At 39.8% G+C, this 14,347-nt stretch overlaps 1 protein-coding gene across 3 annotated transcripts in view; it reads left to right on the top strand.

Annotated features, from left to right (window-relative positions):
- Window positions 1-14,347, top strand: part of CPED1 (cadherin like and PC-esterase domain containing 1) — a 148,253-nt gene that overhangs the window by 41,118 nt on the left and 92,788 nt on the right. For all 3 annotated transcript variants that reach the window (XR_010469575.1, XM_005507728.3, XM_065048827.1), the window contains 2 exons: window positions 8,063-8,222; window positions 9,700-9,868. Coding sequence is in view for 2 of the 3 variants with exons in the window: in XM_005507728.3 (XP_005507785.2) it covers window positions 8,063-8,222; window positions 9,700-9,868 (329 nt within the window). In the remaining variant the exon portion in view is untranslated. The remainder of the gene's footprint in view (window positions 1-8,062; window positions 8,223-9,699; window positions 9,869-14,347) is intronic.

Consider the following 14,347-nt stretch of genomic DNA (forward strand, 5'->3'; position numbering starts at 1 on the left):
TGAGTTGTAGAAAATATCAGGTCATTGCTTGTTTCTTTGCTTTGTCTCTTTATTGGAAAATCTTTTTGTCACACTGAAAACTCACGTTGGCTCTATCTATATAGGGGGAAAACTTAGGCACGAACCAGTGATGACTCCTTTTTACGAGACAGGAAAGAAGCTGGGGAGAGAAAAAAAAAGTTAGGAAAGACAGACTGGGGGAAGAATTTAGAGGAGCAAAATATGTCAAAATACGTGTGATGTGTGTGGATAAATAGGATTGAATAAGAGAAGCAAAGAGGTGAAAGCAGTTGCTGGAGGATGGGCACATGTGGCAGCGAGTGGCAGTGATGAGGCTTAGGAATGGTAATGGATCTTAAAATCCAGCACGCAAGACACTGCTAAGTGCTTGCTGATCAGTCCGAAAATATTGGTTTCACTCTTGCTTTTGCAGGGCATTTGGCCCATTTTTTACTTGGGTGTCTGATGTTTGCTCACTATATGGAACTTGGGCCATGAAGAGGTCCTGACATGTCTATTGAATGACCAAGGAAGGCTCTTGGCATTTATTGGTCAGGTCAGCAAAAGCTGCAGCTGTTGCAGGGATCTATGAATGAAATCTTCCCGCAAACATCCAAAATCTAAAAGCTCTCTGAGGTTGGAGTATGACTGGTGAAGATATTTCAGGTGCTCGTACTTTGTATCTCACCACAGGTGGGCTGAGAATAGGGCTTGGCTTCCTCCTGGAATGACTCTCTGCTGCTAGGTGGAGAGGACTAAGGTCCACAATGTGAGCAGAATTGTCCATCCTCAGTTTAGCACACAGGAAAGGCACCCTAATGTATGCAAAACAAATACTTTCTTTGACAGATTTTGTCTGATAAAATAATAGGAATGCTTATAGTGTCGCCTCCCTGGTTTTCCTGATCCCTGAACAACCCAGACTAGTCTGTCTTCACACACAAGCATTTCTCTTGCTTCATCGCTTCCAAGGCTCACCCTGGGCCGTGCATAGCTGTTTTCTCTAGCCATCCAGATCACTGATTCTTTTTAAAGTAGCATTTTGCTGTACACCTTCCTTCTGTGTTTCTTTTTATTAGTGCCACTAGTGCAGAGACTTTATGAGTATCTACCAGCCTTTTGTGCTCCCCAGGTCAGCTGCAGGGCTGGACAACAGCATTAATCACACAGAAGGTCTTGGGATAGACACAGTCCTAATGAAATTGTGTGGGAGGGAGAGCCAAGATAGTCCAGCTGTGTGACTGTGCTCTCACTAGGTGATATGTTTACTGTCTGGTGCTAACCTCACTCCAGCTTTCCTCATCTCTTGCTTAGCAAATCAGGCCTGCCTGTCCCCAGTGTCCCTGGGTTACTTGGGAGTCAGTGGGAACGGTGATGGGGGGAGGAAGAAAAACCCCACAGAACCACCTATGTAAGAGAGAAATTACAGATTAAATTTATTTTCTGTTGTAATAATTCAACATCTCTGCTACATGAACATGCTTTTTATAGGGAGATGCTTTTCTTTTGCCAGCTGGTACTTACAAATGTCTACACATCACTTGTGATCAGTTTTCTGCCTGCTACTTTTCTGCTTCTGAAGTTGGAAACAGCCTCAAGAATGGCCAATAAAATCAGCATCTGATTCTTTTGAGTTATATTGATTATAAACTACATGGGGCAAGATTTTCTTTGTTTCACAACAGGGTCAGAACTCAGCTAGAACAAAAACATACTTCTGTAACAACAAATATGAGGAGACTGAAAAGAAGCAAAACAGCTAAATTAATTTGATTCCTTGGCCTTTACTCTTCTATGTTCTACTCTTTTACTCTTACAGAATTGTAGCTGTGGCTCTGATCATGTAATAATCAGCCAGCATTTTCACCAAGTTGCTTTCTCTAGATTTTTATAACTTATCTGTAAATTTAAGTTCCGGTATGAAGAGTACACGTGGAAGAAGCAGCCCTTTTGGAAAATATTGAAAAAACCCCTAACCCTATCTTTTAACTGTGAGGATGCTTTAGGAATGAAGAAGCAAACATGTTTAATAAATACTGTTTAACATGCATCTGACAAAACAGAGAAGCAAAAAACATAGTAAATTATTAATCTAAACTGAGGCTGTATTTGCTGATGTTTTTAAAGGGGAAAATAAACAACACATAGATTTCGAAATGGTGCACTATCATCTTTATAATTCTGAAACCTCACAGGAGCCTTTAAGCATGAATTTCAGTGCATTGCAACCCATAGTTTAAATTCCTTTCCCTTTAGATCTGCTTTACTATGAACTCTTTTCTATACTGAACATGTGTTAGATAGTTAGTTTAAATTTCCAGAAATGACTAATAAGTTGAAGTTTCTCCATTCCAAATGTTCAGAGTGGGTTGCTTTGAGGTTAACTCTATTACAGAGGGAGGGATCACTGCAGTGTTTGAGCAAAGAAACCTTTTAAGGACAGCTAGTTCAACAGTCAGTAATGGGTGGGGTGTAAAACGTGCAACAACATGCACATTGCAAACGAAGCTTATAATACATGTCAAAATCATCACAGGACTGCAAGCATCAAGAAATAAATCATATTCCTGTGAAATCAATGGAAATTTTGCCAGGACTTCACTGGGGGCCAGGATTGCCCATAGTCTTCCTGGCTTCTTTCATATACTCAGCATCTGCTTTGTGTTTGACACTTTTCTAAATGCATAGATTTTAAAACTGAGTGTTAAAGGTTCTCTCTCTTTCTTTATCAACCTCAAAGCATGATGTGTAACCCATACGAGAGTACTAATCTTTGTTTCACAGTCTTTTCATTGGATAGGTCAAATGTATAACAGAAGGTAATTAAATGGAATCGGTCTCCTTTCTGTGACAAGCCTGCAATGACCTCAGGGCATGTAGCAGCAGCAGTTCAACTGAAATCATCCATCCTCCAAAATCAACACTGAAAAATGGAAAAAATGTGTTTTCAGTGCTCATTACTTTCATGGTTATGCAGCTTAGAGCAGGTTACTATACATGACTGAGCAAAAGGTACCAGATTGGCTTTATTTTTACCAAAATCTGCTAGTCCTGGAGGTGCTCAGAAGTCTGCCTAAGACTTTGTGAAAGCTATTGAAGCATCTCCTGATGTGAAGCAATCTTTGCAGCTGTTGAACACACCTTTCCAACATGGGAAAATTACCCAGTTGTAAATACCAGACAAGCACCAGGTTGTAGCAATGCATTTTGCCCCGTCTATATCAGAAATAAGCTCGTTGTGCTCCAGCATCCCACACCAGTCAGGCAGGTGGATGACCCCAGCACAGGATGCAATACAAAATTTCTCTGACCCACTGAGATGCCTTATCAGAGAGCAAACCTGTGAGGCAGGCAGAGGACCTATTATCAGTCCCTGACGAATATTGTGCTGCAGCAACTGCCGAAAAATGATGGGAGGTGACTATAATTCTTTTTTCCTGTGTGAGAGGATTCAGAGTCCTGCTAGAAACAGACTACCACTGTGAAAATCTAGGAAAAATGTTCAGAAGGCTTTATGCAGATGAAGAGTCTCCTGTATACTTTCAGGAGTAATATACTTTAATGTTCTGAAGTGATATTTTTCCTGCTAAAAAGAAAAGCAATTGGATGAAGACTCTGCAAGTACAAATGTGCTGAACTTACAATGTCCTTTAAGAAAGACATGGACAGTGAGCAGGGCTCAGGACAAAGCACACCACCTTAATTACATTTCGTTACATCTCTAGCCTGTGCTTAATTAAACAACCAGAAACTTTCAAGGTGACCTGATTGCTCTTGAATTGTTTCTTATGGATCTGACACTTGATTGGCACTTGAGAAATGACAGTCAATAGACAATAGTCTTAATTGTTCCTTGCTCCATGTTTTAAGTGTGTAAAATATAGCTTATTTGATCTTGAATGAAGTAAAAAAAAAAAAAAAAGAACAAAAAGGAAGCATGGAAGCATATCATAACCCTTCTTGTAACAACAAAGGATAATATAAAAGGAAGGATAAAGAAGAGGACACATTATCACTCATCCTCAGTTTCCTTTTCTTTCAATTGAGTGTTACTCAGTTCAGCCAGTAGTCTTCTGCTGAATTCATTATCTTTGCAGGTCACCAGATGTTCCTGTTAACCTCACCGTTCCATTTACCACCAGTGCACGTGGCCACAGCCAACACCGACCTGGCTCAGCTCCAGGAAGTCTTAATTTGTCCAAATGTACTTCTAGCTATCGGTAAACCTTTTGCTCACTCACACGCCGTAACTCTTAAATCAGCTATTCTTTATTGCGTGTGGGTTGAATCTCATGTTACACTTCAGAACTCTAAGCCAAAGACAAGTAAATAACTTGGGAGCCAGAGGTGGGGGGAGAGGAAGCAAGAAGTCATTGCTGTGTAAAATACTTGAAAGGATGCATTAGATGTCAGTGTAGCTGCTTCATTAGATATCAGTTGTCGCAGTCAACTGATCTCTTTGACTCTGTGGTACTTTGAGAGATTGCAGTTGACAGAACAATATCTACCACCAGTTCATGTGACAAAGAGGTGCTCAATTTTTTTGATCTGGAGGTGCTGACTTGCTTTGGTGGATGTTATACCTCCCTTTCACATGTGTCCCCCAGATGTCCCTGTGTCTCAGATTTGTGTTTTACCCGTTGCTGTGGTTAGAGGGCTAATGTGTGAATTCAACAGAGAACTTGTAGTGGCTTCCTCACCCATCAAAATGGCATCTTGGAGAACACCCTAGAGAGAGGTAAAGTGGTGCTGTTTGTCAGTGTTTTCAATGGTGCCATTTCAGAGATATCAGCATAAAAAACCTTCTTCAAACCAGAATTTTGATGAAGTGAAACATATTTTTAAGCGAAAACAGATATCCAGCCTTAGGCTCTTTGCTGTGCACCAGATCATCACAAACAGCCTGCAGCTGCTCCTCAGGAAAATCGGCAGTTTGTGTAGCCTTTCAGTTACTGGAGAGCCACTTTAAAAGGGAAAATATTATTTTCTAGTAGTTTGTTGGTTTTTTGTTTGCTTGTTTTGTGGTGTTTTTTTTTTTTTGTTGTTGTTGTTGTTTTTTTGTGGGGTGGGAGGTGTTTGTTTATTTTGTTTGCTTGTTTGTTTTTAATCTTTAGAGTCTACTACAAAAATTACTGATATTAAGATCTGGATTTTTGAAGGTGGGGATGTAATCTGGACATGACACTATGATGCTGGGACTCTTTCTAACTTGGTTTCCAAACTGCCTGACATATCAACTGCTGAGCCTGCCTCATCTCTTCTATTATAAAATGTTGATGTTATCTGCATACTTCAAAAGGACTCTTAATTAACAACAGCTTGTAGAGTGATTTCAAGATGGAAAAACATGGCAATTACTGCAAACAGTAAAGGCACTGCAGGCTAATTTTCATTGATGATAATGTTGACTAACAATTTTACAGCCCTAATAAACAGTGTTTCTGCTTTTGAGTGCAAGAACAGGTGAAGAGTTGCCATGAGAACTGATGCAGCTGAGTGTGCTGCAGTTCAGTGCTACTGACATCTCTTTATTATGATGATAACTGTATTAATTGATTAGTAGGAGTAGATTTACCAAAGTGAGGGACCTTCACTCCCTCATTAACTCTGCCTGGTGGTCTACAGGCTGTGTGTCATATTGAAGGAGAAAGCACATTGTGACAGTCTCACTCTCCTTTCTCCTTCTTCCAGCCACCTGGTGATCCAATAGAAGCGTGCAATGCACCATACAAACAGGATGCTCTCTAGCATGAGGAATAATTTATGAGCATTGCTCCTTTTTTGTTCTCAATACTAATTGCCAACACCCTGTATTTGTTTAAACCTCTCTCTTAAGGAGATTGTAGGTTTCCTTTTTTTTATGTTGAGGCATTTTGCAATGACTTAGGGCAATACTAAGGAGATTCTACCCAGTAACCTGAGAATTTCAGGGCACCTGAAATTTCATCTGTCCCTATCTTTTTGTTTTGGTTTTGTTTTGTTTTGTTTTGTTTTGTCATATCCAACTCTAGTAAATGGTCCACTGGGTAGTGGCAAATGAATTAATGTCAAAGCAATCTTTTCCATTTCCTTAAGCTAGCTAAAATTCTCATTTTAGAGGAGTAAACATAGATATAAACCTCATCTCATTATTTTCAACCCCTGCCTTGTGAATTAATACCATATTGGTTACTTGTTGCTGTAGCAACACAATTAAAACCATGTTTTAAAAAGAAAAAGATGCGTTCTACATTCTCCCGAGTAACAAGCTGAACAGCCCTTCTCTGCTGCCCTGTTCTTATTTTCAGTGAAATATTAGCTTTCTTTTAAATTAAAAAAAAATATGTTTGTGCATTTTCTTTTCTCAACATTAGGGTCATTTTAACTAAAGCAATTGCTGAAAAATGTGCACCTTTGACATATTTTGTCTTTCAGCCGATCAGCTGAGAAGATATGCCATTCTTGTCCTTTGCATGGGTCTGTTAATGTTGTCAGGTAGCTATGACCTAATGTAAAAGGTTGTATGTGTCATAGGGAGCTTGGTCTGGAAGCTCCTTTCAGCTGTATGGTGGAGCCATTAAGGCAGGACAACCTGTAGTTGCAGTGGGACTGTAACAAATTGCCATGGTGGAGTGCCATTGTCTCTTTACAGGGTGGAAATTGCCGTAGTGAAATGGTGTTGTGTCTTTAAAGGGTGAATATGGAAAAAATAGGACTTCATTTAGCAGGTCTGCTCCCTGTGCGTATTCAGAAACAAGTCTGCTAAACAAATGACTTAGTGGGAGTTTACTGGTTTGTTCCTGTTATCACTGCAGAGCCAAAGAGGGAGAGAGTAGTCTACCAAACAGGTAGTCACTTACAAGGTCCAAATCAGTTATAATGCATAACACAACTCAAAGATGCCAATGAGAGTATAATCTGAACATGAGGTGCTATATTAATAAGTGCCTGGTTTTGGTTAGTAAAGCCTTAAATCCTGCTCAATGGTGCATGGAAAGTGAAGGAGAAAATTAATTTCAGATCCCAGTTGAGCTTGGAAGGCTGAACTGAGCTGATGTGATGAACAGTCGATAAACACAGACAATCACAATGTAATTTTAACAGGATCTGTATGAAAATGAGTAGTACTTTTCCATGAATGGCTGCTCACAGCTCATCACCAGAAACACAACTTCAGTTTTATTTTTCATTTCATGCACCGAAGTGGAGAATGCATGCATTAAAAGAGAAGCTATACAAATAAATTCATAACAGCACGGTGCAATATGTCATTAAAAAGATGAGTAACAAGGTTTGGGAATAATGTGAACAACTTGACATTTCCCTGACTGTTACTTAAGAACTTGAAATCTGAGCTGTCTTAGAGTTAATGAAAACCACCCTACATGAAATAATGACATAATGTGAGGGCTCTGAGCCTTTTTAGCAGCATAGTAAAAGCAGAAAATACATACCACCCATTGACTGATCTCACATCACAATATTTTGATTAGTATTAATAGTCACATGCCTCAGTAATCTTGAGGACTCTGGTACATCAGTCCTGTTCCCTCTGCATTTGGTGGCAGAGCTAAGCCTCCTATAGATTTCAGTAATTATAAAATGTAGCCTTAAACGGCAAACCTAGGAAAAAGGATATGTTTTTATTTACTGAGCTGCCTGTGTGATTACAGTGGCATAGTCCCTTGGTCCTTAGTGAGATAAATTTCTTATCCCTTTTAGCTGTAATTAGGGCTATTTGAGAAACAAAGTTTTTGGTATCGTACATTTAGAAATACAGGATTTATATTTAGAAGGGGGAAGGGGATGGTTTCTTCTATGCAGTACTCATACACTCTTAAAGCAGGAGTTGCAGTTGAGCCTCTGAGCTTGCAGCTGGCAGGAGGTGCTTGGTGGGTGTAAAGCTCTCTGCCAGCAGACCCAAAAAGGATTATGGTCTCAGCATTTGTTATTTTACATTTTCACCTGATGCTGGTAGTTTCTCTCTGCCCATTGTGTTTTACACCTATTATCTTTAACAGCAGGGGTCCACTGCTGCTTCCAATGCTTTGCTGACTTTATCATCCTCTCGGCACTTTTTCAGGCCTGCAGCTCCCAGTCGTCACCCCAGAGTGCTCCGGTCAGCCTGGGCTGTCAAGGGCCAGCGTTACAGGCAACATGTCCCAGGGCAGTGAAAGCGCTGAGAAGACACGTACGGCCCATCATCTGCAGTCCTGGTGGGAGCAGAGCAGGAGCGCACAGCTGTAAGACAAAAATGAAACCCCACCCTCAGAAACTGCAAGTGCTTCGTTATGGTTTTGGTTGGGAGTCAGGGACACAGAATGTAGCAAGAATGCAGCAAGTGGAGCACTTGGATGTCTTGCATCTCTTATTCTTGCACAATGTTTATTTCTGTACTAGCCAAGCTTCAATGTTTTTGTGTGTGAACAGCTAAGTCTTTATGTCGAGGGTATTGAAACATCTAGGCAGATAAATACAGACCCAGAGACACCCCTGAATGTTTAGGTCTTGTAGCAGCTGCTCCCATCCCTGCATTGTCCCTACTACAGGCACACATACGTAGTTCTTTACACAGAGACCCTCCCTGAAGTGAAAAACTAAGAAATATGTGAGAACTGGCTCTCCAAGTGCTGTTTCCTATGTTACATTATCTCACAAATATTATGATCTGAGGCCCTACTGTTCTGCAGAGAGGAGAAAAAGGTCTCTTTAGACTCTCTTAACAGGAAGCAAAACTGAGGTCTGTAAAGGCTGCATATTGCCAAAGATTACATAGAAATGGTAGGACAGCCCTGTGTCTTTTTACCAGTAATCTGTCTTAGAGACCCATAGTTTGTATAGTCATCTTGTCATTGCATTTATTAGAGGGCAGGTTGAAACTCAGAGATTTTATCAAGCAGAATAGCAATCACATTTTTGTGATTAGCCCAAGTATAGCTCAGATTTCCCCAGGTAATAAGCTTTTATATAGCAGATTTTTTTTTTCCTGTTCTGTTTCAATGTCTGATTCTTTTTGTGTGGACTATGGGAGCTGTAGGCCAGTATCTAGAGAGCCATGCCACTTCCTAGACAAAGGTACCTTGCATAATTATTTTATGTTTAGTTGATTTGTTCTGGGTTATTTATAGGTGTCATAGTCACTCATAATATTTGGAGTCATAGTTCATGGCTTTCATTAGAGAAAGCATGAAGTGCCACATGATTTTGTTCCTGTATTACATTGAAGGAAGTGCTAACAATAGTGCAGTCTTTCCATAGTTCGTTTTTTTTTGTTGTTGTTTTGGTTTGGCTTTTTTTTTTTTTTCCTGAATTCACCACAAATCAGTGTTAAATTTGGGCACTTCAGCTATGCACCTTTGTTACTTAAACTGCTTGGATTTCTTTAATGTTTTTGCCTTTACTCTGGATGTCCTGGGTTTGCAACAACTACAACGTGTCCACAGTGCATTTACCCATATGTACTCTCAAATGTAACTCCCTCCTAACAGTTACATTCTATGTATGGAAATTCAAATTTTAAAATAGTGAAAGCAATAAAAAGACTTGACATACAGCTTTGTTCCAGCCTGCTTGGTTTCATCTACTGTGTTGTTTAACTTGAGGGGAAAAAAAAGCCAATTTCCTGTTTCCACTATTACTATTTCATTATTTTTTTTATAGCTTAATTTCCTCATTTGCAGAAGCACTTCATTAATGCTGTATATTCTTATTACTTTCCAGAAGTCAAGTATCAGTTTCACCAGAACACCAGGACGTCCTTAAAGCTCAAGACTTTTCTGTCATCATCAAAGCATATGTGTTTGTGACATCCTTAACACCTCTGCGGGCATTCATTCATTCAACCGCCACCGTCTGGCATCCACCCAAGAAGAAGCACTTTACTGTAAAGGTAAAACATTTCATTTACTAATTTTTCCATCTTTCAGGCAAAGAACAGAGACAGAAAAAGCAGATAATAGCTCTCTTCTCTTTTACCTCCTCTTTATTTGCAGTCTCCAGATGACATGTGAATATTCTCCTAGTGTACAGCTTTCATTTCTCAGCATGAGTGGGATTTGATTCATGAAGGAGGGAAGAGCTGCCATGTGTGGTGGGGTTATGAAAGGCCCTGGGATTTGCTGCTTCAGAGCCCATTTTTGTTGGTGACATTTGACAGCAGTTGCAAGGTTTCCTCTGAAGCACAGCAGTGGGGGTGCTGTCATGCAGAAATCTCTTTTGCCCGGATATTGACAGTGCCATAAAAAGGAAAGTAAATATTTAAAAAGTTTTGTTTATATTTCTTTTTTTAGGTGCAGTAAAACGGAATGGAGGAGGGTCAGGGTCAGGGTCAGGTTTTATGAAAAAGGATGTTTCATATGTACCTTAATTAGATTAACTCTGGACATCTCCAAGTGCCTGGAGACACCCTTCTCTCTCCATGTCTAGTTTGCTCAACAGACCTATGGATTTCCAAACATGCCTTCCCATTCCTTTGTTATTTCAGCAAGTAACTGTGCTTATAACATGGCAGGTCTTTGTGAGGGAGCTACAGTTCCATGGCTGTTTCTTTCCCTCTGGAGGAATGAAGTCGCAAAGTAGCAGTGATTTCTTGAGGTCACACAGATCAGCTCCTGCACAACCATCTGAGGATGGTGCACTTTGCCCATGTAGCCCTTTTGAGGTAGGAGCAGGTCTTGGCTTTGGATCAGTCTCAGTGTTGTGGTGCCACTGTCAGGACTCTTGATGATGGCAGCCATTTGGTACGTTCTACAATTTTAGCTCTCTCAAAGTTAAGTGCCTAGTCTAAGCTTATTATCTAATTCTAGTTATTGGAGAAACAGACACCTCTAGAGAACAAATCACCCCACTCAATTTAGACACTGATTTTGGAATGAGAGGAGTTTCCTGCTAGAAGTACCTGCTACCTTCCATGGGCTATGATACTCTTAGAGAACATACCAAATTCTAGATTGCCAGAATTAGCTGAGTTGAACCTATTTCTCTTTCTTTCCCCACTCAGAAGCTAGGGAAGCCCAAAGAGATACATTATTTTACCATCTATTTTCCTCTGTTTACATTTAGGAAGACTAATGACCACCCACTTTCAAACCCTGGGGTTCGGTTTTGTTTTATGCTTATTATAATAGCACAATGTCCAGCAGCATCAGTGTTGCAGCTGAAGTATGGACTACTTTAAAGGCTAGTAGTTATAAGTAATTGTGATATGGTTCTGTAAAATAATTTCCACTGAGGAAAATCTGCTGAATGGGGTGCCCGCTGCCATTTACAGAGTACTTTGGCAGCTGAAGAAGCACTAAAAATGATAGATAGAAGCAGCAGCACTTCTACAGTAGTTCCACTCTGGTTACCGCTGTTGTGGTGTTCTATCTTCCATGGCTTTAGGCAGAATTGTCAAAATGGCAAGAAATAAACAAAAAAAAGGCACCACAGAAAGCACATTTATAGTGATGTAAAGACTGAAATGCAAATTAACAAAATGGTGGGAAGTGGGTTGTATAAGACTGTCTCTCAGCATAAACAGTGTGCCCTATAAAGAACCTGGGAGGAATCAGAGGGTCTCCAGGAGAAGTGAGACACTGGGAATTCGTGGAGTGAGCAGAGAGGACTAGTGCGAGAATCACAGAGAGGCTTCTGTGCTTGGTACAAAGGCATCAGACAGGATATCATCAGTCAGGAAACAATACTTGGGAGAAGATTTTAATTCAGTTGTTGACATCCTTCAGGATGAGATTACATCAAGTTTCTCATAAACATTGCCGAGCTGTCACTTGTTGCCAGTGGGATGTGCCATGCCAGCAGAGTGTTCTCCTCTCCCTGTGTTATCAGTGGAGCTATGGATATCTGTACCAGCCAAGGAACCTGGTCCAGAAAACTCCTAAGCCTCCAGTTTCTGCCAACTCTATTGTGTAGGAAGGAAAATTGTTTGTTGTGTTGTGAAGTTCCAACCTGTCAATAGTCAATAATGACAGAAAGGATCTCTAAGACCTGATATTCTGCTGATTGACAGAATACCTATCAATGTCACTGGGGACTGAACATGCCTATACAGGAGACTTTGGTCTGGAAAAATTTGGTAGTGTTTGATGTGTTTTTCCCCAAGAACAGTTGACTATTTTGTTTTGTTTTGTTTTGTTGTGGGTGTTTGTTTGTTTGTTTTTATGAACAGATGAGAATAATTTAAATCTGCTGCTATCATAGATGTGCTGCTTTTGGTAACGTTGCGCAATAATTTAGAGACCCCCTCAGTGTATATAGGTCTCTGGTCAGCAAATTTTCTCATGCCAGTATAATTAAACTATTACTGATGAGAAATTGATCCACAATTGTGGTTAACTTGGTTACAGCATTACTATCACAATCCCAGTATATTAAGTTTAAAACTTGATTCTCTATGTACAACAACCCTTTATGGTTTATATGAAGTAGAGATTTTTAAGAGGACTGGACATGGGGTATCAGAAGACACCAAATGATTAAGAGAAACTGTGTAAAGAAAAGCCAGAAGTTTAATAAGTTAAATAATACTGCATTCCTCACTGTTTCTTTGATAGTAAACTATTACAAATTATTTTTACAACTCAGATATACTTATCGTAATTATAGTGGCAAGGCTTCAGAATGACTCCTTGAATAAGCATTGACCAAATGGCAGTTCAGGAAGAGTTCAAGTGTGTTTTGTTCACCAGCTGCCAGGTTTTCTCTGGATTATGCACATTTTGATATCTCAGTCCAGAAAGCAAAGGAAGCTAAATCCTGTGCTGGCATGAGATTTTTGTGTGTACTCAAGGAGTGGCAAAAGTGTTACTTTACAGTTGGGCTCTGGTTGGGAAGATGCAGGAAAATCAGGGGAGAGAGTGGCTTTCTGCCACACAAATGTTTTGATATGAGACTTGTGTAACAGCCCTATTTCCTTGAGGAAATTTGGAAACCCCTTATTTAGACCATCTGTGCTTTGAAAAATTAATAATGAAATAGAAGCTTTCTATTTTGCCTATGGTACCGATTAAGGGATGGATCTCTGTCAATGTATGCAATAATTACCTTTGAGTTAATCAAGATTATGCATGTGTATCGAGCAGAAGGCTGATCTCTGAATAATTTTATTGAAGCTGGTGTGAGAAACAGTCGTTTATGATTGATTATTTCAAGGTTTAACACACTGTGAAGTGCTTCCTTTGCCCTGCCATTAACCTTTTCCAGCCTGGTCCCAGTTCTTAATGAAGGGATGTACTTTCATAGACTTTAGTGGTGCCAAGTCCTTCCATGCTATTGGCAGCTTTGCACGCCCCCCGCTCCGGCTCACTGTCCCTTCACTCATCCAAAATAAACAGTTAGGTGTCTCCTGAATTGGAATTCCTGGACTGGTATACTTGCCTAACCTTTGATACTCTCAGCTGAAACTATGCCCTTAAGTGATTTTCCTGTTGTGCAGTGAAGTAAACACAATTTATTAAAGCACTTTGCTGATAAACTCTGTGTGGTATAAGTCACTACATCATTGAAATTTTCTCTCTGTGTTATGCATTTGAACACTTGACTAAAGAGAAAGATTTTTTTATACTTAACATATATGCAAATAAAACTGGACCCTCACCTCCCCAGGAAATACATCTTTTAGTATGACGTGGAGGTCTGGCTAAGAGCAGAACGCTGTGAAAATAAGGTTGCCGTATTGCCCTCAAGTGGCCATTTTTTATATTACGTCAAGTACAATCCAGAGACAATGTGAACTAGAATGCAAACACGCATGCAGATAAAGAGCGAAATACTTGGAAACAGCAGAAACGCCTAGGATCTTTTCTCCTTTGTTTTATTTTTGAATTACATATTCTTGCCTTCTTACTTAGCAGGAGCAAATGCAAATAAAATTACCATCAACTCTTAATCAATTAGATTGCAGGTTTATTTGGAAATAAAATTACATTTGTCCATTAGATGCTGTAAGAACTTAGCTTTTGCATTTCACTGTTCTTGCAAGTAGCCTGTGTAGAGAATCAAATGCTCTAATGCTTCCCTTTCTGGGAGACTGAGCATAACATCAATGCCATCTCTAGCTTCTAGCGCCCTATCATTTCTCTTTTCACTGATACAAGAATGAAAATCTGTCTGGACTGGGGGAGATCAAAGACATGCTCGGTCTGATATTCTGTTTCAGGCAAGAAAGCATCATGAAACTGTGGAAGAGGACAAGCATAGAGTGGCACTCGTCCCTAGCCATACTATAGTTATTTCTGGTAATTTGCAAGGTTAGAAACACAAAACTGGAAGTGGAATATATATATTTATGGTTAATAAGGTCTAGTGGACTTTTATGCCATGCAATCCTCTGATAAATTTTTAAATCCGTTAGTGCTTTTGATCTTCCCAA

This window comes from Columba livia, chromosome 1 (assembly GCF_036013475.1).
Source record: "Columba livia isolate bColLiv1 breed racing homer chromosome 1, bColLiv1.pat.W.v2, whole genome shotgun sequence".
In the NCBI taxonomy this organism is placed as follows: domain Eukaryota; kingdom Metazoa; phylum Chordata; class Aves; order Columbiformes; family Columbidae; genus Columba; species Columba livia.